This window comes from Polypterus senegalus, chromosome 12 (assembly GCF_016835505.1).
Source record: "Polypterus senegalus isolate Bchr_013 chromosome 12, ASM1683550v1, whole genome shotgun sequence".
In the NCBI taxonomy this organism is placed as follows: Eukaryota; Metazoa; Chordata; class Cladistia; order Polypteriformes; family Polypteridae; genus Polypterus; species Polypterus senegalus.
The window spans coordinates 122,393,604-122,419,155 of NC_053165.1; the positions used below are offsets into that span (position 1 = coordinate 122,393,604).

At 37.3% G+C, this 25,552-nt stretch overlaps 1 protein-coding gene across 4 annotated transcripts in view; it reads right to left on the reverse strand.

Annotated features, from left to right (window-relative positions):
- ankdd1a (ankyrin repeat and death domain containing 1A) overlaps positions 1-25,552 on the reverse strand; it is a 240,330-nt gene that overhangs the window by 38,992 nt on the left and 175,786 nt on the right. For 3 of the 4 annotated variants that reach the window (XM_039773347.1, XM_039773345.1, XM_039773349.1), the window contains 3 exons: positions 21,552-21,650; positions 18,793-18,891; positions 18,323-18,421 (listed from right to left, as the gene is read on the reverse strand). In XM_039773347.1, coding sequence (XP_039629281.1) covers positions 18,323-18,421; positions 18,793-18,891; positions 21,552-21,650 — 297 coding nt within the window. The remainder of the gene's footprint in view (positions 1-18,322; positions 18,422-18,792; positions 18,892-21,551; positions 21,651-25,552) is intronic. The other variant, XM_039773346.1, reaches the window with a different exon arrangement.

The window sequence follows — 25,552 nt, forward strand, 5'->3', positions numbered from 1 at the left end:
TGTTGCACCCCAAGTCTGCAGAACAGCTTGAATATCTTTTGAAGTTGATTGGGGCTGTTTATCCATCATTCGGACTATCCTTCGTTGCAGTCTTTTATCAATTTTTCTCTTCCATCCACGTCCAGGGAGATTAGCTACAGTGCCATGTGTTGTGAACTTCTTGATTATGTTGTGCACAGTGGACAAAGGAACATGAACATCTCTGGAGATGGACTTGTAGCCTTGAGATTGTTGATATTTTTCCAAAATGTTTGTTCTCAAGTCCTCAGACAATTCTCTGCTCTTCTTTCTGTTCTCCATGCTTAGTGTGGCACACTCAGACACCCAACAGAAAGGTTGAGTCAACTTTTCTCCATTTTAACGGGCTTCAGGTGTGATTGCCATATTACCAGCACCTGTTTCTTGCCACAGGTGAATTGAAATGAGCATCATATGCTTGAAATAAAATGATTTACCCACAATTTTGAAAAGGTGCCAATAATTTTGTCCGGCCCATTTCTGGAGTTCTGTGTGACATGATGTCAGATTTGGCTTTTTTTTCTATTTTTTGTGTTCCAATTAACATAAAGGAAATAAACATGTGTATACCAAAACATTTGTAACTGCAACAATTTCTGGGAGAAATTGTGCATTTTTTGGGAAAATTCCAGGGGTGCCGATAATTTCAGCCATGACTCTCTCTCTCTCTATATATATATATATATATATATATATATATAGTACAGGCCAAACGTTTGGACACACCTCCTCATTCAATGTGTTTTCATTATTTTCATGACCATTTACATTGGTAGATTCTCACTGAAGGCATCAAAACTATGAATGAACACATGTGGTTATGTACTTAACAAAAAAAGGTGAAATAACTGAAAACATGTTTTATATTCTATTTTCTTCAAAATAGCCACCCTTTGCTCTGATTACTGCTTTGCACACTCTTGCCATTCTCTCGCTGAGCTTCAACAGGTAGTCACCCACCAACACAGAAAGGGCAGAAAGTTCTCTCAGCTCAAGTCTGTTTACCTGTGTGTGAGTTGCCGGCGGTTGTATAGGATAAATAATATATTGTTATTTGGAATACATGCATTTCATGTATGTTCCTTGTCTACAACAATCTAAATAAACACATCGTTAAAACAGAAATGTTTTTCATGTTTTAGTAATAATTGACAAAATGTAGACATGAAGTGTATAATGTGTGAAGCCTGAAGTCCAAATATCAAATAAACACTTTCATAAAAGGTACAAGTAAAACAAAACAAGTGTGCTTTTATTCAAGAATATAAAAAGAATAGAAAAAGAATTCACGTTAGGGATGATTTATACTTCATGCTCAGAACGCGTACGCGCTTGCATCATGGCTGCCATGCGTTCCCAGTATTCATTTCACGTGTCCTCTGAGCAGGTCCTCAGAAATTAGTGTGACGCATGCGCGAGATGCAGTACCAGCAAAAAGTCGTGCAGTGTGCTAAAAGTTGGAACGTGACGTCAGTGTCTCTGTTTACTATCTACATGTGACAGAAAGCCTCTATGCAGATCCTACGGGATGAATGCTTCGATGTGGTGAAGCAACTGCATTTGTGGTGCTTTTATATTCAAGCATCGCATATTCCCAATCGTAACGACACGACACATTTTCAAAGTCTCACATACCATCTTTTGTGCCGTCTTTTTTTTTATTTTTGCAACTTAACAACAGCAACATAATGTATAGCGCTGTATTTGAGCCACTGACAAAAAAATAAAGGACACGGTGAAAACGTGTATTTTGTGATTAAAGTGGAAATTTTGGGTTAAATCTCGAAATGTCCACTTTAACCTCGTAGTTTACTTTATCATTAATGCAGACCATCGTAAACGTCATCCCAGTTTTTAATCGCTACGAGCTTCTTGGACCGGACAGCAGCGGCAAGCAGCAATAGATCACCACACAGAATAAATTAAATGTATGATATTCCAAATCTCTGAACATTTAGAATCTTTAGATTTGTACTGGATACCACTTTCATGATGAAATGCATTAAAGTGTGTATGTTACATTTTACATATAATTTCGTTTAAATAATTAATACTGTTAATAATTACACACATGGTGGAAATAATTACACACAAGGGGGTGTCACGGTGGTGGAGTAATAGCACTGCTGTCTCTCAGGGAGTTATGTTGCTGGTATTTTCTGCTTGTATTCCACACTCTAAATTTGGTTTCCTTCCAAAGATATGCAGATTTGGGGATTTGGTGCCGCTAAAATGACGCTAGTGTATGCGAGTGCTTGTATTCACCTTGCGATGAGCTGAGGCCTCGTCCAGGGATTGTTTCTCACTCGTGCCCAATGCTTACTGGAATGGACACATCCCTGGATTGATGGATTTAATCAATAAACATAATTTTCAGAGATAATGAGGTAAGGTGTCATCAGAATTTAATGAGTGTTCTAGGCAATTCACAATGCAGAGAAGCCAAACATGTTCTCACTGTGATAATATCTTGTACTGCCACCTGGTGGATTCCTCCAGATTTAGGTAAAGTACGCTCGCAAGTATGAACACTACAACGCTTGCGTAGGAGAAGCGTACGCTGCAGCATGCTTCGCGTTAAGTATAACTCTGGCCTTAGGGTGCAACATTGACACGCTCTTAATACGACCACTTTGGTGGTGCAGTGGTAAGAACTGCTGACTCGTATTTGAGATGTGCATGGTTCAATCCCAGACGCCTCCTTTTTGAGTAGTGAGCTGCTCTTATTCTTACTATTATAGAATAAAAACATACTTTTGATTAGAGTCTGTAACAGCCAGTGTAAATTTATGGTACTTGTAAAAATTAGCGTTTTTTTTTTCCCCCCAAGATTAGGACCCGAGTGCAGCCATGCAAAGGGTGACACCTCAGCAGCACACTAGTTCAGATGGAATGGAACAGTGTGAGGTTTTTATGGTGGCTGGAGTGACAATTCTGCCACCAACCCCCATGTTTTTCTGGATGCAGATTAACGTCATACTCAGGTTCAGGGCCTTACTCAAGGGAACAATGAAGTAGAGTTACTAATGGCATTTATGGGATTTGAACTGGCAACCTTCCTATTACCAGTGCAGAGCCCTACCTCAGAGCCACCACTCCACCCTTTTACACAGAGGACACTCTAAAACCTGTGTCAAAGTCAAAGCAAAATCTACTGTCATCTTGACCATATACAAGTATACAGAGAGACTAAATTGCGAAGCTCAGGGTCCACAGTGTAACAACATGAAGTGCAAATAAAAAATTAAAATTAAATTAAAAACAGAATTAAAATTTACATTTAAAAAAACAGTTTTTTAGTTTTTTTAAAACTAAAACACAAACAAGACAAGTAGCAGCAATATTAATGTGTAGTAAGCAATATGAACACTGATGCAATGGATGGTATTATGCAATCTAGATACATAAATATAGTCAATAAATATGTAATATAATAAATGAATAATAAATATAGGTAATACAGAAATTATCAGTGTATGATAATAGTTGTTTAAGACGTGTAAACAATTACAGGTCAGAATGTTTCACAGCAGAAGGATATCAAAGAATGTCAAAGTGCAGTGTGCAAAACACTTAAAGGTCAGTATGAGATTTTCAGTTCTTTTCTACATGCACTAGTCTTTGCAGGAAAGTGGCTTGCATGTATAAAAGTTCTGTTTTTTTTTATTTTTATTAATTTTATTACAATCCATACAAAGCAATCAAGTTTTTACAAAAAGAAAAATTGAGTTAAGAACAGATCGATCCCCAACCCTGAGAGAGAGAGAGCAAGCTGAACGGCGATAAATTTAGGGCTTGTAAACATACCTAAATTAATGAATTCTCTGTCCTTTAAGAACTTATTTTAAAATATTACTGATTAGATCCTGCCATGTTTTGAAAAAAGTCTGTACGGATCCTCTGAGTATTTGATTTTTTCCAATTTCAAATAATATAACACATCGGTTTCCCAACGACTTAAAAGAGGAGAGTTTGGGTTCTTCCAGTTTATCAGAATAAGTCTGCGTGCCAAGAGTGTAGTGAATGCAATCACAATTTGTTTGTCCTTCTCACTTTTAAGCCCTCTTGGAAGAACCCCAAACACAGCTGTTAATGGGTTAGGAGATTGTGAGTCCAAGGCTGTCTGAGAGGTAGTTAAAAATTTTTGTCCAGAATAATGTTAATTTGGTGCAGGCCCAGAACATGTGACCCAGTGAGGCTGGGGCTTGGTTGCAACGTTCGCAGGTTGGATCATGCCCTGGAAACATTTTGGAGAGTTTTAGTCGAGACAGATGTGCTCGATATATAATTTTGAGTTGTATAATTGTATGCTTTTCGCATATGGAGCTCGAGTGAATTCTCTGCATTGCTACTTTCCACTCCTTTTCGGATATATTAATTGAGAGATCTTTTTCCCAGTGTCTTCTTGGATCTTTGAAAGGGAGGGATTGTAAAATGATTTTATATATTGTAGAGATGGAGTCTAAGTCCTTGAGATTGAGCAATATTTTTTCCAGCATGGATGAGGGTGCAAGATGAGGAAAATCTGGAAGGTTCTGTTTAACAACGTTCCTGATTTAAAGATAGTGAAAGAAATGTGTAGCTGGAATGTTACATTTGGAATGTAATTGTTCATAGGATGCAAAGACGTTGTCTATATAAAGATCTCTAAGCAAGTTAATTCCAAATTTTTTCAGATATTAAAAACTGCATATGTTTGTGAAGGTTAAAAGAGGTGGTTCTCTTGCAGAGGTGCCACAGATAAAAGCTTCTCCGACTTAAAATGCTTTCTACATTGGTTCCAGATTCTAAGTGAGTGGAGCACAATTGGGTTATTTGTATATTGCCGATAGAGTGTGTTTATTGGAGCACAGAGCAAGGAATACAAAGAAGTACAGCAGGATTTTACTTCTATTGCGGTCCATGCCTGTGTATGTTCTTCTATTTGTGTCCAGGTTCTTATCGCCTGTATATTTGCTGCCCAGTAATAAAACTGGAAGTTAGGTAGAGCCATGCCACCTTCTGCCTTTTGTCTTTGTAGGGTCGCTCTTTTGATGCGTGGATGTTTTGAATTCCAAATAAATGAGGTTATTGTTGAATCTAATTGCCTAAAGAATGATTTATTAATGTGTATTGGGATGTTTTTTTTTGTTTTTTTTTTATTATTATTTTATTAATTTTATTGGAATCCATACAAAGCAATCAAGTTTTTACAAAAAGAAAAGTTGAGTTAAGAACAGATCGATCTCCACCCCGATATTGGGATGTTTTGAAATAAAAAGAGCTTAGGAAGAATATTCATCTTAACAGTGTTAATTCTTCCAGCTAGTGTGAGATGAAGGGTTGACCATCTATGCAAGTCTTGTTTAATTTTTTCCATGCAGATGGCGAAATTTTGTTGATATAGAGCTTTATGTTTACTTGTGATGTTTACCCCTAGGTATTTAAACTGTTCTGCAATGATAAAAGGTAGGGTATCTAATCTAATATTATATGCTTGAGAATTCACTGGAAAGAGTACACTTTTATTCAGATTAATTCTGAGACCAGAGATCTTTTGAAATTCTGTGAGTGCTGCTAAGACTGCAGGCACAGAATTTTCTGGGTCCGATATATACAGTACCATATCATCTGCATATAATGAGATTTTCTGTTCCAGTCCTTCTCTGCTAATCCCCTTTATCTGATCAGTATTTCGACAATGTATTGCCAGTGGTTCAATGGCAATCGCAAACAGCAGCGGTGACAAGGGGCATCCTTGTCTAGTGCCACGTTCTAGTTTAAAGTAGTCTGAGCAAATGTTGATGCAAACTGAAGCTTCTGGGTTAGTATACAGTAATTTAATCCATGCACAAATGTTCGGGCCAAACCCAAACTTCTCCAATGTAGTAAAAGGTATTTCCATTCAATCATGTAAAATGCTTTTTCTGCATCCAATGATAATAATATTTCTGGGGTGTTTGATTTAGTTGGTGAGTATATTACATTAAACAGGCGTCGAAGATTTGAAGATAAGTGTCGGCCCCTAATAAATCCAGTTTGGTCTTGTGATATTACCGAGGGAGCACTTTCTCCATCCTTCTAGCTATGATTTTAGAGAGTATTTTAACGTTGTTATTCAGAAGTGAAATTGGTCTGTATGATGCACATTGTAATAAGTCCTTATTTTGTTTTGGAAAGACAGTGATTAGTGCTTGGCGAAAGGTTTGTGGAAGAATTGGTTATCTCTGGCTTCTGTAAATGTTGCTAATAGGAGGGAGCTAGCTGAGGGAGAATTTCTTGTAAAATTCTGCAGGGTAGCCATCAGGGCCTGCTGCTTTCCACCTTGGAGTGACTTTATAGCATCTAGTAATTCTGATAACGCCAGAGGTTTATCAAGTTCCTCCACACTAAAAGCGTCTATTTGTGGTATCTGTAATGTATCCAGAAATGCATTAGATTGTGTATTGTCTTCTTTAAACTCAGTAGTATATAGGATTTATAGTAGTCTCTGAAAGTGTGCATTATATTTTTGTGTTCGATGATTTTATCTCGTTCGTTTAGTGATTACTGAGATTGTGTTGCGCACTTCTTGCTTGTGAATTTGTTGAGCTAAAAGCTTATTAGCTTTCTCTCCATGTTCATAGTAATGATGTCTGGATTTGTAAATTAGTTGTTCAGTTTCTTTAGTTGTCAAGAGGTTTAATTCTGAATGTAGAGCCTGCCTCCTCCTATGTAGAGTCTCGCTTGGTAGTCTGGCATGTTCTTCATCTATTTTAGTAATTTCGCTTTTTATCTCTGCTACTTTCTTGGCTTCGGTTTTATTTCTGTGGGAAAGATATGAGATAATCTGTCCTCTTAAGAAGGCCTTAAGAGTTTCCCAGAGTATTCCTGCAGAGATCTCGGGGATGTATTTGTCTCTAGAAAGAATTTGATTTGTTTGGATATAAATTCCATATAATTCTCGTCAGCTAATCGAAGCGGGTTGAGGCGCCATCTGCGGGGTGAGTGTATGGGGCTTAGCAATTTTAACAATAGCATCGTATTTGTAAGATTTAATCTTAGGCAAGAAGGTATTGTCTACAAAGAAGTAATCAATCCTTGAGTAGCAATGATGTACTGGTGAGTAGAAAGAATATGTTCTTGAATTTGGGTTTAAAAACCTCCAGGGGTCTGATAAGTTGTGATCAGTTATAAACTTTGTAATTATCTTTGCGGTGTTAGATGCTGTTCCCCCTGTGGAGGAAGTCCTATCTAAAAGTGGATTTAGAACACAATTAAAGTCCCCAGCCATTATAACTTTATGAGTGTTCAGATTGGGAATGAATGCAAATAAATTTTGTATAAATTCCTTATCATCAACATTAGGTGCATAAACATTTATCAAAATCATTTTACAGTTAGACTAGCAGAATACCCACGCTTCGCAACGGGGAAGTAGTGTGTTAAAGAAGTTATGAAAAAGAAAAGGAAAAATTTTAAAAATAACATAACATGATTGTTAATGTAATTGTTTTGTCATTGATATGAGTGTTGTTCTCATATATACCTATATATATATATATATATATATATATATACACCTATATATATATATATATATATACCTATATATATATATACCTATATATATATATATATATATACCTATATATATATACTATATATATATATATATATATATATATATATATATATATAACACCTATATCTATATATATATATATATATACCTATATATATATATATATATATATATATATATATATATATATATATATATATATATATATATATATATATATATATATATATATATATACCTATATATATATATATATATATATATATATATATATATATATATATATATGTATATATATATATACATATATACCTATATATATATATATATATATATACACACATATACTATGGGGTGCCAAACAGGCAAATAAATTGATTTTGTGAATATATAAAGTCGGCATCGGTATACATAAAGTCAAAACTTTTTGCTGAATATATAAAGTCATCGCTGGAATATATAAAGTGTAAACTTGAATATAGAAAGGCAGCGTCGGTATATATAAAGTCAAACTTGTTTCTGAATATATAAAGTCAAAAGATGAATATATAAAGTCATCGCTGGAATATATAAAGTCAGCGTCAGAATTTATCAAGTCAATTCCTGATTATATAAAGTCAGCATCGGAGTATATAAACTCATTCCTGAATATATAAAGTCAAAGTCAAAATCTATTGATTGAAACGACTCTGAACTGAACTAAGTGAACAAAAAAGTATCAGAAAAATAAATAAAAAAAACACTATTCGGTTAATGTTTTGAAAATGATGCATGTGCCCTGCCCAGGATTGGTTCCTGCCTTGCGCCCAGTGTTGGCTGGGATTGGCTCCAGCAGACCCCCCGTGACCCTGTGGTCGGATTCAACGGGTTGGGAAATGGATGGATATTCTAGCGCTTACTTTATATATTCCAACGCTGCCTTTATATACTCAGGTTTTGACTTTATATATTTGGGAATGACTTTATATATTCAAGTTTTGACTTTATATATACCGACGCTGACTTTATATATTCAAGTTTTGACTTTATTTATTCCGACAGTGACTTTATATAATCAAGTTTGGACTTTATATAGTTAAATGTAGTTATCATTGCATAACTTTTTCTTTACCATAGAAATTTAAAGACTAAATTCAACTTCCATTCCTAACAAAGATATTTCTGGCGACTAAATAGAACCTACTTATATCCAAATTCAAGCTATTGAGCTGTCGCCTTGCCTGCCTGAATAAGTCACCCTTCGCTTCTTACTTTTTACCGCTCATTTAATCATGGCTAGTGGCGGAAAAATTATAAAATGGAAGGAGGATTACACGGAGTATGGCTTTACCAAAACAATTATTGATGGCGAATCGATTTAATCATAAAGCTTCAATTGGTGATCTGTTTTTCTGTGTTAACCTCATATTTTTTCATACTTCTTCTGAAACCAAGGGGGTGCGAGGTTAAATGAATCGGCAAGCGCTGATCAATGTAATCGGTGTACCAGGAAATCATGCATTGAGCGAAGTTCCCCTTTGCTTGGAACGCAAAGTGTGATTAAATGCGTGATTTTTTAACACATTATGGAGCACATGCATCGAAGCTTCTCAGCTGTGCTTGTGCTAAGAAAAGGAAAAATTTTAAAAATAACATAACACGATTGTCAATGTAACCTTTTGTAAGTAGTGCCTGGAGGATTCATTGTGGAGAAACTCTAGAGACAGCGTGTGCATTAACTTGTGGATTTTTCTGTGAGTATTTGGTGGCAGCGTCGCAAAGTCGCTTCCGTAACACTGCGTGCGTTAGCTGCGGAGCTCAGCTCAGAGCAAAATTAGGTGAATGGGAGGGGAGATGATGTGACTCCCCCACCTGCCTTAACTGTCAATCCCCCAACAAACACAGTCTCTCGGAATTTGCATAAGCACAGCCCTTCACTTGCAATTTTAACTTAGTTACAAAGTGATCAATACTCTCGTTTATATCCTGCCTCCTCTCATTAACACTAGAATTACCAGAGCCTACGAAAAAACTCGTAGGTCCATCCCACCTTAAATCGCTACTTAAAACCTCTCACCTCTCCGCCAGCGTCTTTTGTTAATCTAAATGTGCTGATAAAAGAAAAGCTGCAAGTAGCCGGCTATTCCATTCCCCCAACGACTTAGAACGTGCACAAACTTCTCCCAGCTCATGCCTTGATTGATTATCTGGGAATGAAGTGGAGTTTTAGAATGGAAATAATAGATCATTATTTGGAATACACACATTGCACGTGTGTTCCATTTCTACAGTAATCCGTGTAAACACATTTTTAAAACAGAAACGTTTTTCATATTGTAGTAGTAAATGACAAAATGTAAGCATAAACTATATAATGTATGAAGCCTGAAGTCCAAATATCAAACACTTTCACAAAAGGTACAAATATAACAGAACAAGTATGCTTTTATTCAAAAATATTAACTGCAGAAAAAAGCCGCCTTAGCATGCCACATTGACACATACGTACTACAGCTGCCACGGTAGTGTAATGGTATCAACTGCTGACTAGTATTCAAAAGGTCATGAGCTCAATCCCGCACGATTCCGTCTTGAGAAGGAAACTGCTCTTATTCTTACTATTTTAGAATAAAAACATACATTTGATTTCAGTGTGTAACAGCCGGTGTAATTAATGATACTTGTAAAGGTTATTTTTTTTTTTATTCACTTTTCATTCTCTCAGTCATGTTCAGGATCCTTCCCTAACCCCCCACCCACCCTCCCATCTGAGAATGCTGTTTTCACATAAAGATGCGCTATAGCTCTTCAGTGTACTTGTGACTGCATTCTCGTACCAATGCTTATGAACTGAAGTGCTCTGCACGTTTCGTGGCATTACACGTCTATTTTTTGAGCATGCCCGTGTCGCTCAAACACAGGAACATATGTTGGTGTATAAGTATAAAAAAAACAAGTGCACTTTTATTCTAGACTATAAGTGAAGAAAAAATAAAGCAAGTTACAGTAGGAGGTTGATACGACAGCTTGTGTGGTGCAATGCTAAGAACTGCTGATTTCCGATCCGTGCTATATAAAATCATCACATTCAAATATTCACAATTCCCACACACCCTTCCTACATTCACGACATGTGTACTTGTTGCAGTGTACGCAGCTCTCTGTGCTATGGTTCCTATTACACTGAATGAGCACCTGACATTGTACTTTCTTCCCTATATAAATAACATTTGAGTACAGCGCGTCTCCAAATAAATCACATTTGAGCTATAGCGCGTCTACAAATAAATCACATTTGAGTTATAGCGCCTCTTTATGTGAAAACAGCAGTATCAGATTGGGGGTGGGAGGATCGTGAACGCGACTGAGAGAATGGAACTGAATTAAAAAAAAAAGCTAACCTTTACAATTATCATGCATTTACGCTGGCTCTTACAGACTGACTGAAATCAAATGTATGTTTTTATTCTAAAATAGTTCAGTACATGCAATATTATTTGAAAACGAACAGCGTCATATCGGGTTTGAATACACGCTGACGCTGTTACAGAAGAAGTCAGCTTATTCAGTGCAGCAGTTTCAACGCACAGTAGATGCAATATTATTTGAAAACGAACAGCATTAGATCGGGCGCATATTCAAACCCGATCTGACACTGTTCGTTTTCAAATAATATTGCATTAGTGCGATGATGTTGTTACATATATTGTCTCTTTCTTTCATCTTGCGGTTTGTAATCAGTGACCGCGTGTTTTTTCCCCGATCTTGCCAGTTTGCACATGTTGCTGTATGGTGTGGTTTGTTTTGTACTCCAGGACATGCAGAGGACAGAATAGTACAGAGCAGTAAGTTCAGCGCTATATGCAATCAGACAGACAGACAGGCAGAGAAGGCACTAGATATATAAATAAACAGGGAAGGCACTGTATAATAGATATATGAAAAACAGCTAAGGGGATAGATATATAGATAGATAGGAAGGAAAGGCACTATATGATAGGCAGACAGGGAAGCTCCTATATAATAATAAAATTACTGTTATTACTATATAGATAGACAGGGAGTTCAGGCAGGCAGAACGGCGAAGGTTAAAAATAAATAAATTTTCTCTCCAGCGGGGAATCGAACTCGGTTCTCTTGAAGTACAGCAAGTCTGCTGTGCTCTAAGTGACAAAATCTTACCAGTACGTCTCGGAAGCTGTTGTAAAAGTCTTGAACCTTTTATGAAAGTGTTTATTTTCTCTTTGGCTGTCAGGCTTCACACATTTTATAGTTTATGTCTAGATTTTGTAATATTTATTACTAAAATATGAAAAAGTTTCTGTATTAACATTGCGTTTACATAGATTACTGTAGAAACGGAACACACATGAAATGCATGTGTTCCAAATAACAATCTGTTATTTCCACTCTAAAACTCCACTTCACTCCCAGATAATCGAGGCATGAGCTTGGAGAAGTTCGTGCACGAACAGAGTCGGTGGGGGGGATGGAATAGCCGGCTGCTTGCAGTTTGTTTTATCGGCACATTTACAGGACAAAGGAGGCTGGCGGAGAGGTGAGAACGGTTTTAAGAAGCTTATTTAAGGTGGGACGGATCTACGAGTTTTTTCGTAGGCTCTGGTAATTCTAGTGTTAAACTTGTATCCCGCATTACCCTTGGGCATGACAAACGCCAGCGTCAAGCCTGTCTATGAACTTAATTTAAACTTTAGGTTTACACCTTGCTTTGAGTCAAGTAGCAGCACTCATGAGTATGGTTGTATATGTCATTCGCTCGCTTCTTATTGTTTCGCTGCCTTCTCAATTGTATAATGCATGTTTTCTTCAGCGCTTTTTGGAGCTCTTCCTGGTTTTCGCGACCGCGCTGACAGTCAGTTCACGTGATTACGTTGGGCGTGATGTCACACGAAACTCCGCCCCCCACGGCTTTCGAGCTCAACTCCATTACAGTAAATGGAGAAAAATAGCTTCCAGTTATGACCATTACGCGTAGAATTTCGAAATGAAACCTGCCCAACTTTTGTAAGGAAGCTGTAAGGAATGAGCCTGCCAAATTTCAGCCTTCTACCTACACGGGAACTTGGAGAATTAGTGATGAGTCAGTAAGTGAGTGAGTCTGTCAGTCAGTCAGTCAGTGAGGGCTTTGCCTTTTATTAGTATAGATAAGTCTCCCATGACCATCACATATCTCCCTTCAGGATCCAATACTACATCTGATGCTACAAATGGTACAGTTCTATGTATGAGAATTCCCACACCTCTAGTTTTTCCTCGTAAAACTAGAATGGAACATTTGGCCAGTCCAGTCTTTTTGCAGCCGTAACTGATCCTTGCTTAGTAAGTTGGTTTCCTGTAAAAATACTATTTTAGCATTTAGACCTGTTAGGTGAGAGTGTACTTTCTTTCTCTTTAATTGCAGTGATTCAGGCCTTTAACATTCCAGCTTACGAAGTTAACTGTCCCATCATGGAGACACTGATTCTGAGTTTTTGATGTCATTTTATAGTCTTAACTGGAAGTGAGACAGCTTCGGTCTTAATTTCCTATTTCCCCTAGAGGAGTTGCCATGCAGCTTATTATTATGTTGGTAGTTATAATTATAAAGATTGAGAGGATAGATTAGGTATAGATCAGGCCTGCTCTCTTTCTCTCCCATAAAAGTTCTGTTTTAAGAGGTGATTGAGGCAGTGTGGAAGATCCCAGGGGGTAGCATGGTATTAAGGAGTCTGACAGCTTGGGGGTAAAAACTATCCTGCAACCTGGCAGATCTGGCTCTGATGCTGCAGTATCTTCTCTTGGATGGCAGAAGTGTGAAAAGTCCATGTGAGGGGTGCAAGGGGTCCTGCACAATGCTGCAGCCCTTGTGGACACTGCATTTGTAAAATATGTCTTATAGTGAAGGGAGAGGCACCCCAATAATGTTCTCTGCTGCCTTTACTATCCTTTGCAGGCACTTGCGGTCGGATATGTTGCTGTTGCCATACCAGACAGTGATGCAGCTAGTCAGAACACTCTCAATGAGGCCTCTGTAGAACATGGTGAGGATGGAAGGGGAAAGACTTGCTCACTTCAGCCGCCTCAGGAAGTGTAGTCTTTGCTGGGCTTTCTTGATTAGTGATGAGGTGTAATGTGTCCACGTAAGATCCTCAGTTATGTGCACACCAAGGAACTTGGTACTCCTAACAGTCTCCACATCTAAACCGTTGATGCTGAGTGGGATGTGGGCAGGATGTGATTTTCTGAAGTCCGCAATTATCTCTTTTGTTTTGTCGACATTGAGAGATACAGTAGATTGTTGTCTTCACACCATGCGGCCAGCCATTCCACCTCATCTCTGGCTGACTGCTTTCATCATCCCTGCTTATCAGTCCCAGCACTGTCATATCATCCAAAAACTTGATGATGTGGTTGGTGTTGTGCACGGCTGAGCAGTCGTGAGTCAGCAGGGTTGAAGAGCAGTGGACTAAGCACGTAGCCCTGCGGCGCTCCAGTGCTCAGTGTGATGATGCTGGAAATGTTGCAGCCCATCCGAACTGACTGAGGCGTCTTTGTCAAGAAGTCCGGGATCCAATTGCAGAGGGTGGTGTTCAGGCCCAACCTGCTCAGTTTTACAGCCAGCTTTTGAGGGATGATTGTGTTGAAGACGAAGCTAAAGCCTATGAATAGCATCCTGACATATGTGTCTTTTTTATCCAGATGTGTCAGGGAGAGGTGAAGGGTAGAGCATATGGCATCCTCAGTTGACCTGTTTGAGCAATATGCAAACTGAAGAGGGTCAAGGGAGGCAGGGAGATTAGTCTTTATGTGTGACATGACTAACCTTTCGAAGCACTTCATGATGATTGGCATGAGTGCAACTGGTCAGTAATCATTCAAGCATGTTGATGATTTCTTCGTCACTGGGACTTGTATGCAGGAACCATAAACACACTGATATGGTTTGAGTAGACAAGGTGGGGGTGGGGTAGGGCCTTGTAGGCATCAGGAGCACTTGTGTAAACACTGTCCAGACAGCTTCCCCCACTAGTAGCAAAGTTCACATTCTGGAAGAATTTTGGGAGAACTGACTTCAAGTCTCCAGTAATAATGAAAATTGCCTCAGGGTGCCTCATTTGCAGTTTGCTGATAGTCTCATAGAGTTCCGCTAGCACCTGGTTAGCATTTGCGCTAGGTGGCAGGTAGAAAGGCCGGCACCTTACCGATAAAACCTCTATTAGTGGGGAACAGTGTCATGCGACTGCAGCAGCTTTTGTACATCACTCTCTGTTCACATAAAGACACAGCCCCAGCCCCCAAAGGTCTTACTGGACAAAGAGGTGTCTCTGTCCGCTCAGAAGATAGTCAGAACGTCTAGCTGGATGGCCGAGTCTGCAATGTTTTCCTGAAGCTATGTCTCAGTGAAAATAAAGACGCAACAGTCTCTCATTTTCCACTGCAGCTTTATGTAATCCAGCTTGTTGTCTAGTGATCAGACGTTCGCCAACAGAATGGATGGTATCACAGGTCTGGTGGGATTAGTTTTTAGCCTTGTGCTAACACCGCCATGTTTCCCTCATTTGTGCTTCCGATCGCTGTGCTTGCATTTCAGCCAGCTCAGCTTCTCAGGCTGCCAAAGTAAGCAAAGGCTAAGGAGCATCTCTGTCACCTCGCTGGATATTTCGCTGCAGTTTCTTTGGAAATCGAGCAGGATTTGCCGCTTGTAAATGTATGTCTGTGTACCACTATGACTTAACTCTACTTCTACTGTCAAGATGGCATTTAAAAATGCTTTTCACTCTAATAGAGATTACTTACATCATAGAAGAAATCTTCGGCTACCAATAGGATAGTGTGCAATCTTACATATTCCTACTATAATATTAGATGTGTCGTTGGCTATATTAAGAATGCACCCTAGTTTGTCTGATCCACGTCACTCTGCCTTCTCTCGTGGTCAGAATCTTCGGAATTACCTTGTGACTTATTTGCATTCTGTGATCACTAGTCTTTCTACTACAACTTCTAAGCACATTACTCCGGGAGTTATCCCTTTTTAAATTGTAGTTGTTGCACAAATGTTTTAAAAGGTAGTTACTACCCCACAGGGTGACATCATCCTTAACCTTAGATCTAACTGTAGTTCAAAAGGTGTCATTTATCTGTTTTATCCCTGTCTATTGCTATACTTAGGTAAAACCCTATGCTCTATTTATTATCATATTGCAGAACATAAAAGTAACATTAGGACCAAATCTATGAAGCATCCTGTATCTAGACATTTCATTACCACAAATCACAAAGTCTCTGACCTCAAGTTTATTGTTCTCAAAATAGTAAAACCACACACCCTTTGGGGTAATTTTTACAATCTGTTGCTACGCAGGGGAAGCACACTAGATTTTTCCATTAAAGACTTTACATCATATTGGTCTTAATGAATCATTTGACTGGCTGTGTTTCTGTTATACACCTCCGACTGTCTACATCCTCTTGCTTTCATTTCTAGTCAGATAAATGCAGACCTCTGTGTTATGTGGAGTGTGTGAGATACAGAAGTTTTCATTGCTTCCTCTTTATAACATATCCTGTCTTTTTAGCTCCATTTTATCAATTTTGCATTGTTGTTTTTTCTTCCAGCAAGCCCCTCAGTTGATTTTCTTATATATTTACTTATTTATATATTTTTGAGGTCAGCTTCACCTTTTCCTAAATAGCTTCTTTCTAACGTGCTTATATATTTGTGACAGTTCATTTATGATTATTTTTATTTTTCACATTGCTTTCATTTTTGGTCAATTAATTGATAGATGATTGGTGGGTCTACTTTTAGTAGTCCCTGTCACTATGTAAAGGTATTTCAAATGGGTATTTGGTGGTTCATGGTCATATGGGGTTGTGGTGTGCAAAGTCTACAAATTTTTGTCTATATTTTGATTATATTTTGCTCAGGACAAAACAAGATGAAAAATACAGGACACTTGCACGGGCAGCTTAACATCAAAGTATTCCATTTTCCTGAATTGTACCAGTATCAATCATATTAACATCTGTTTGAACTGAGCAGGAATTCAGGAGATGCCTCAGGCTGCATTGATAATTTTATCACCTGTGAAGGCACCAGGACTAAATTGGTTTACAGCCTGGGAAAGAAAAACATGCCGATAGTTCAAGATGTATCCAATTACTTTACAACCTGCGAACAGAAGGAGATGTCATGGGACTAGAAATGGCCAAACCAGTTTGCAGCTTGAGAAAGGAGATTCTGAAAACATCAAAAGGCAGCCAATCCGAGTATATAACAATCATGTGTTACAAAACCCCCATTGAATTTTATAATGATATACTTGTCTTAGTGCGACATCAGAAGAGGAAACAGTGACGACAGAAGAGCAATGTAAGAAGAAGGCACCAGGAATGTGTGGCTGCTTTCATCTGATCATCAACTAAAGCTTCTCATGAACAACTTTGATTGCTAGATCAGTGCCACCCTGGGACATTCATCTTTGACATCTTTAACTTTTCGTAAGATTTTTGTAGAGAAAAGCCAAGCAAAATGACATATTTTATTGACTAACTAAAAAGATTACAATATGCAAGCTTTCGAAGGCAACTCAGGCCCCTTCTTCAGGTAAGATGTAGAAGAAGGGTCTCTTTACAAGGACAAGAAAAAAACAAGCTCAGTTGTTGTGTCCGCTTATGGTTCCCATAGTGTTCTTGACCATCTATATTTGAATGTGTTCCAGTGTTCATTAATATAACAAAAGAATATCAATTATTTTATATTGGAGCTTAAAACTCATCAACATTTTTCTCACTTTTGCAGTGATCCTGCCATTTCCTTTTGATTTGCAAAATATAAATAAAATGTATTATTATTAAGGTTATGTTTCCCCCACAGCTTTTTATTTAACACTAGAATTACCAAAGCCTACGAAAAAACACGTAAATCAGGCCCACCTTAAATCCCTTCACACCTCTCCGTCAGTGTCTTTTGACTTGTAAATCTGCCGATCAAGACAAGCAGCAAGCAGCCTGCTATACATTCTCCTTTATTGCCGCAGAAAGGGCAAAAACTTCTTCCAACTTGAGCTTTGATTATCTTGGAGTGAAGTGCTGGAGTTTTAGAGGGGAAATAATATATTGCTATTTGGAACACATGCATTTCATGTGTATTACGTGTCTACAACAATCTATGTAAACATGTTTTAGTAATAAATGACAAAATGTTGATATGAACTGTATAATGTATGAAGGCTGAAATCCAAATATCAAATAAATACTTTCACAAAAGGTGCAAGTGCAATATGACAGCTTCCATGGTGCAGCAGTTCACCTTTTGTGAAAGTGTTTATTTGTATTTGGACTTCTGCCTTCATACATTATACAGTTCATATTGACATTTTGTCATTTATTACTAAAACATGAAGAACTTTTCTGTTTTAATGATGTGTTTACATAGATTGTTGTTGATACAGAACACAGATGAAATGCATGTGTTCTAAATAACGATCTATTATTTTCCCTCTAAAACTTTATTCCAAGATAATCAAGGCTCAAGTTGGGAGAACTTTTTGCCCTTTCTGCAGCGGTCAGGGGGATGACATAGTAGGCTGCTTGCTGCTTGTCTTAATTGGCACATTTACAAGACAAAAGATGCTAATGGAGAGGTGAGAAGGACTATGAACCTGATTAATTTTTCGCAGGCTTGTAGTTGTAGTTAAGAGGAAATGAAACACAATAACCAAGTAAAAGATTTTCTTTCATACATTTTCTTTTAAATTTTAAATTTCTTACAATTACCTTATCAACTAGCTTCAAGTTGATGCCAGCTATGAGTATAACCTCTGCAATTTCGTGTCTGCCATTCTCAGCTGCTATATGCAGTGCTGTCTGTTGTCGCTGTGAAAAGATCAAAGTCATCTGAAGATATTATTTAGGGCTGCAAATACAGTAACTCTAAAAGAGAGATCAAAATTGGTTAATCTGTGTATTACCTAATAGTTGCTTCGACATCTGTATGCTTAAACAGAAAACAATAAAGTCTCTTTGCTGAAGCATTTTCTTACAACTCCTTTTGTAAATGCTTGGACTCGTAACTCTTATAATGTCTAGGCAAGGTATTTATATATGTATGTAAAAAGGTAATCATTTGCATTAAAACTTTTCAAAAATTTTTATAATTTATATTTAACCATTATTTGCTTTGCTTACTGTTTTCACTATGTTTTTGTGCATTTAAATATGATTAACAAAAATTACTGAAAGCTTACATTGTCAGTTATATCAAGGTCACATTCTGCATCAATTAGCAGTTTAACCATCCCTGGAAAATTGTTCAGCACAGATATGTGAGTTGCTGTTGCATGCTGCTGTAGAAAGGAAAAAAAAGATTTTGAAGCAGTCCTATTTCAAGAAGCTAATCTCCACATTGTTAAGCTGTAATATAATGTTACTAAAGTGATGAAATGTGCTTATTTCTTAACATCACAGAACTCTACCAACTTGTTTAGTAGAACTTCACAGGACTGGTAATAACAACCATGTGAACAATCTGTTTTTAAATATCGAACATATCAAATAATCATCTAGTCCCTACTAAATCCTAAAATTAGACAAATCCAGCCCCAGGTTACAAACAAAATATTACAAGTTTTCAGCCTTGTTGGGCTACTTTGTGTTAAATAAATAAAGTACAATCTTTTATGTATTTGTTTGCTAGCTAAAATAACAACACTAGGCATGTTGCCACTAGAATAATATATTATGTTTTAAACAAACAATGAAATTAAGTGAAACAATTGAGAAATATAATTAATACAGGCAGTCCCCGGGTTACGTATGAGATAGGGACTGTAGGTTTGTATTTAAGTTGAATTTATTTGTAACTCGGAACAGGTACATTATTTTTATAAATGCTATTATTGACCGACTGTAACCAAGTGCTCTGCCAATGAATGATGGAGTTTCACCTCTCTCTGACCTTTTTATTATTTTTACTTTATTTTCAATGGTAATGGTTATTCTCTTCTTTACAGTATCACCAGCACCTGCATCAGATTTGTGTTTCAGAGACATTGTTGAAGGGTGAAGACAAAACGTTAAGATGAGCTCTTCTGCACAGCACTGTACACGCTGTCACAGCAGGAAGGCACCAGTCGTCAACATGTCTGATGTACTGACAAGAGACAACTTCCTGTTATGTACGTAACAGTACAAGCAGGCTTGCAATTGAGAATGAATGGGGGCAGCGACAGGCGGTTCATCACCAGCCAACCTCACAGTCACCTCCACTACAGTATGCTGCCTGCAGCGTCCATCCACTGAGAACGAACACTGTGCAGCCAAAGGCGGGTAGTGAATCGCCCCATTCAACAAGCAGCCATCCAATGCACACTACAATGCTACCCCACTACGTTCACCCTTAATGGCCTCCATTGAACCACAACCGGGTCACTGCTTGCAGCATTATCAGCCGGCCACTGAGAACGAACGGGCAGCCATGTGTGGTGGGCGGGCAGTGAAACCACTTGCCTCCAGGAGCTGCCCGTGTGGCATTACACTGCGCAAGCAGCGAAATCGCCCCCCTCCAGCCACTGCTTGCAGCGTCCCCAGGCCGAAGATGATGGAGCGGCAGTTACTGAGGCGCATGCGTCGCAGCTGCGGCCCATTCTTAAGTTGTAGGTCGGATGTCCATAACCTGGGGACTACCTGTGTATGTAATTCATTTTACAACGGCAATGTAAAAACAATAAAGAAAAGATATATATAATGATAATCACGTGAAAAAAAACAAGTACATTCCAATGAAAATGCTCAGTTAAGAGTTAAAATATTACACAAGATCAATGCGACCTGAAAGATCACTATAAAACACAAACAAAAAAAATGCCAGACACAGGAAGCTAATCAGACCACAACAACAGAAATTATATCATAAAAATATAACTGAATTCTTGCGATTCAAAGGTATGTGAAGATTTGGCGGACACATTTCGAGGATTCACCTGTTCTTCAGAGCACAGCAACCAAGAGGGAAAGTTGAAAAAAAATATATATAATCAAACATTAACAAATAAAATGTACATCATATCATACAACTCGAACATAATGCACTACCTATTATACAAGATCATGTGCTCACAGAAATAGATCCACATAATTTAGTTCCCCAGAAATGAGAACTGTATAAGGATACAATAAGAATAAAAAGTCAACATAAATTACAACGATAATACAAATACTCAAGCGTCTTCTTAATGGGAAATGTAGCTTTGCCTAGTCCATATGTGAAAATTATGTGTTAAGGGACTAAGGACTAAAGTACTTGTGAGAGGCTGAAATAAAATCAAAGAGAGGTATGTAGACACTGTCATGTATATCTAACAGTAATGAGTATGGACCAAGAATTAAAAAACAGTATTACCTCACCCACTACGTGTCTATCACAGAGCCCAGCGACTATCTGAATGGAAATGGCAACAGAAAACAAACCTAGGCTAAGGGTTATATCACAAGAAGCATGTTCAATCAAGTGACTCATTTACATTAATAGGGTGTAACATATTTAATATGTAATAACAGGTTGTCAAAGTTATCCTGACTGGGATGTGACCTTACAATGTCAAGGATGGCAAAGCTGAGGTCTGAAACTTTATGATTAAAGGAAGAAAAAGTAGTAATGGTTTCTAGTGAGCAGGCGTATTTATCTTAACTTGAGAACATAACAGTATTTTTGGGGCTGGCTAAGGTTACAGTTAATACATTTTGAACTTTGTGAGAACTAGATGATTATGTGAAACATTTTAATATTTAAAACCTGAGAATTCAAGTGATGCATGCTTAATTTTTCACTACTGTATGAAGATAAATAAACATATAGGAAATATCAATAAATGGTAATGAAGAATATTTTTTGTGTGCCGCAAAACAAGCCACATTCTTATGAAGCAAAGATACTTACCTCAGAGTTTAATAGCATAGTTTATTGGGATCTTTAATTTACCACACAAATCCAGATGCAAAGACTTACACTATTAACTGCATCAATGTTAATTCCTCTGTCAATAAGTATTTTTGTTATTTCTTCATGTCCATTAAGCGCAGCATAATGTAGAGCAGACATGTCCTTCTACACACAAAGAAAAAAAATCAAAGCAAAGGTAAGACGTAAAACTGAATAAAAATGTATTGCAAAGAATCATGACTCCTGTCCCAGTTTCATCTAACTTGTTGTCAGGCTTTAAGTATTTGGTATGTACTGTGTAATATATTTATAACCCTGAAATAAACAAGTCCTGATACAAGTAATCACAAATTTGAAACTTGCTATTTTTGAAACATACAAGTAAAATTACAATAATAAAATCAACTCTAAAATGGAGGTCATGCATATTATTATTAAGACAGCATAGTTTAGCTTTGGTTGAGCAAATGATTGTATTTTGACCCAGGAAAAGTCTGAAGGGGAATGTAATCTGAAATGAGTATAGTGTGGGGTAAACTTCCTTTAAAACCTACGTTATGTCATGGGGTGTATCTTTATTCTACAACCTTTATCACAAAGCATACAGTTCGTCAATTATATCATAAATCTGGCCATCCATCTTCTGAATCCTCTTGGTCACTTAAAATATCAGGTTAATAATAAAGGAGCTAACCTGGGAGTGAATTCAGTCCATCTCAGAGACTGCAAGACACATATTCATTCACACTTTGTCAACTTAGAGATGAAGAATAATTTAATACAAGTATCTGGGATGTTTAACAATATCAGAGAACATTGCAGACTGGGAAAGAACATGCTGACTCCACATAGCACCTCAGTACCAAACTCAGGTTCCCTTTAACTGAAAGGTGGAATCAGTAACTACTTGAACCACCATGGCACGCTGGCGAATAGGAGTTAACTACAAAATAATAGAGTCAATTACAAGAAAAATTTAAGCTTAGGGCATAACAATACATTGTGTGTCTTTGACTGGCATGGCAAATTAGGATGCAGTTTGTAGAAATGTTTGTGCCAGCAGCAATAAAATCTAATACACTTTACAGCCAAGGAGAGGTCTGATCTAGTTAAGATCCAATGAAGACAGAAGATAACAGAGACACTTTTTTTTTTTTTTTTTATACTATTAGTGAGTTTATTTATGATACTGGTATGGTATTCTTAACTTTAGTGAGTGCTGTTAATGACACAATATAAACTAATTGATTAATTTATGGTTTACAATTAATTAGTTGAAGAATATCATGTGGATTTTAATGGTTTGTTTGGTATAGCTATTGTAAAAGGTATTTAATGAATTGTACTACTGTACTGTTTGATTGGAGTCCTAACGTGATCCTATTTTCCCTTTTTATACTGTTTATTATGTAGATTTTACCAGAACGCCTCAGATCCCATACTCTTATCACACTGTCGGGTACTATAGTTTAGGACCTTGCCTTTCCTTTTACATCTATAACAATTGGATAGAGTAAAATAATAAGCAGTTACGTTACACATTTATTTCTGTGTTAGAGATAATATACCCAAAAATAATAACCAGAGTTAAAATGTGTGTTGGCAATATAATAATATGATCACTTCATCTTGCTTAGATTCCCTGGTTGCTCACGGTTTGATTATTCTTTGGTCTAGCCTTGTCCGGCATGGCCCTTGACTCACTTTTGAATGAAGTATGGCCTAGCCACCTCCTACATGGATGTCAGAGAATGACATAGAGAGGTAGAGAAACCAAACTTATACCAATTCTGGTCACATGTCATGGACCAGTGGGGTGCAGTGGTTCAGAGTGGTCCCACTTATCCAATGACCAATCTTATATAGCCACGCCTCAGTCCTCCAGTCCGTGCTTCATAACAATTCTTGTTTCGACAAGATTCGAGGCTGAATATTATACCATTCTGTCCATCTAGCGTGCCCTTTTATCTCAGACTAGCTGGCCAGTTAATGGCCTACTCGGTATAAATGGCTTATAGAATGTCCTGTAAAGAGTTATAACAAAGCACCTTTGTAAAACAGGTTACAGCATTCCTAAAATTTGGGGAGTTCAAAATTACTTGCTTAAAGAAGACTAAAGAAGACTATTTCTTTATTTAGGTCACAAAATACCTTTTAAATTACAATTTACAAATAATTATCAGAATGTTAAATATCAATTTGTATTGCATCAGCTATAATGATTCGTAGATTTGACATCCTCATGGCATACATGAGGGATGCTCTGATTGATTACTTCAAAACACTCAATCCGTGACTGGTAAATTGCCTGATCACAAAAAACTCTTTTCTGCCCCTGCTTTTCTAAGCTTTATGGTAATTTAGTTGCAGTGCTCCTTTACAGTAGTTGAGCCAGTGCACTTATTATTATTTTTTTTTACAGTGAACTTACTGTAGTGTAAACAAAGTCCAGTAAGTCAAGGCTTGTTTTAGCAGAGTGTGACATAATTGAAATATTACCATTTACATTAAAGAAACTGTGAAAAAGGAATCTGAGAAGATTTCCTGCAGAATTAGACAAAAGGCAAGAAAAGCTTGTAGCGGGTCCTGTTTCCTGTTTTTCTGTTTCTACTGCCTTGTTCACTTTTAAAAACATATGTCCTGGGAATTAAATAACTGTATGATACAACTTTAAGGGGAGAAGAGGGTCAAGCTGTGACTGTGAGTCCTTACATAATGCTTTGTTCTGTGACATAAGGGGATTGACTTTCTTCATAAAAGGAGGCATGCTTTTGGAAAAGAGGGGGTGAGGAACCTGGAGAATAAGTTGAAGAGGTGCTTCAAAAAAGGCACAAAATTCGAGAAGGGCCTGACTGCAGCCTGCAATACCTATGAAATTAAGACACGGAACGCCCTTCATATCACCAAACGCCCCCAACACCAGTCACGGTACGCCCTCTGATGTCAGTTTCGATACGTCATCATTGTTTTTGTCGGAGTTCGAAGGAATGGTGGACTTTGAATACATCTTTCTGAAAGCTTTTCGAGGAAAGTAGAAGAAAGAGTTTGAGTTGGAAATCAAGATGGCAGTGAGTTTGTTGCAAGTTTTACTAATATTAGATAATATTATACTTTACTGCTAAGTGCAATTATACTACAGTGTAATAAAGATGTTGAATCAACTTTCAGGTTCCATGCAGTACTAAGCGCTCTAAGAAAGTATTAACAGTTAAACAACAAACTGGTCAGTTTGTGTAGCCCCTAGTTGTTACAGGGCTGTTCAGAATACTCGATTCTGAATAGTAAATCGACGGATTCAGCAGTCAATAATTTTTTATAACAATTGTTATGATAGGTAATTGACCATTGTTGAGTGTAATTAATATATATATATATATATATATATATATATATATATCTATCACAGTGGAACCTTAGTGTCGTCCTTAATTTCGTTCCAGACCCTTTGACTTATACCAAACAGGACGTATACCAAACAAATTTTTCCCATAAGAAATAATGGGAAAATAGTTAGTCGTTCCATGAAAAAACAATCCTATTGCTATTGGCATATTATACTGTACATTTATGGGGTTGTATAAAATAATTTAAACACTGCTTTATATTAAAATATATAAATACAAAAGCAATTAGATGAAATAAATGAAAATTTTACCTCACTTTACTTTTTAATAACATCTTTGTTTTCACAATGTAGATACCGTTCTCTCAGCAAGCGGTATGCAACAGCCATGTCCAGATACATACCTTCATACTTTTCAACAATCAATTCAAATTTACATGAAAAAACACAAAATCCGTTGTGTGATGCAGGGTTTACTGTATGCTCCCATCTGCTGCCAGAGTCCTTGAACCCTACACGTGGTAAGTGCCTCACTGCTAACCTCATTGGTAAAACAAGGGGATGGTGAAAAATGCACAAAAGTGCTTTGAAACAATTAACAAAACAAGGTGTTCAAATTAAAGTGCAGTCTCCAAAGTTCCAATAAATAATCCATAAAATCAGAAGTGAAACATGGAGGTTAAAACAATAGAAAAGTCTTCTTAAAACAACGGTTAAATAGAAC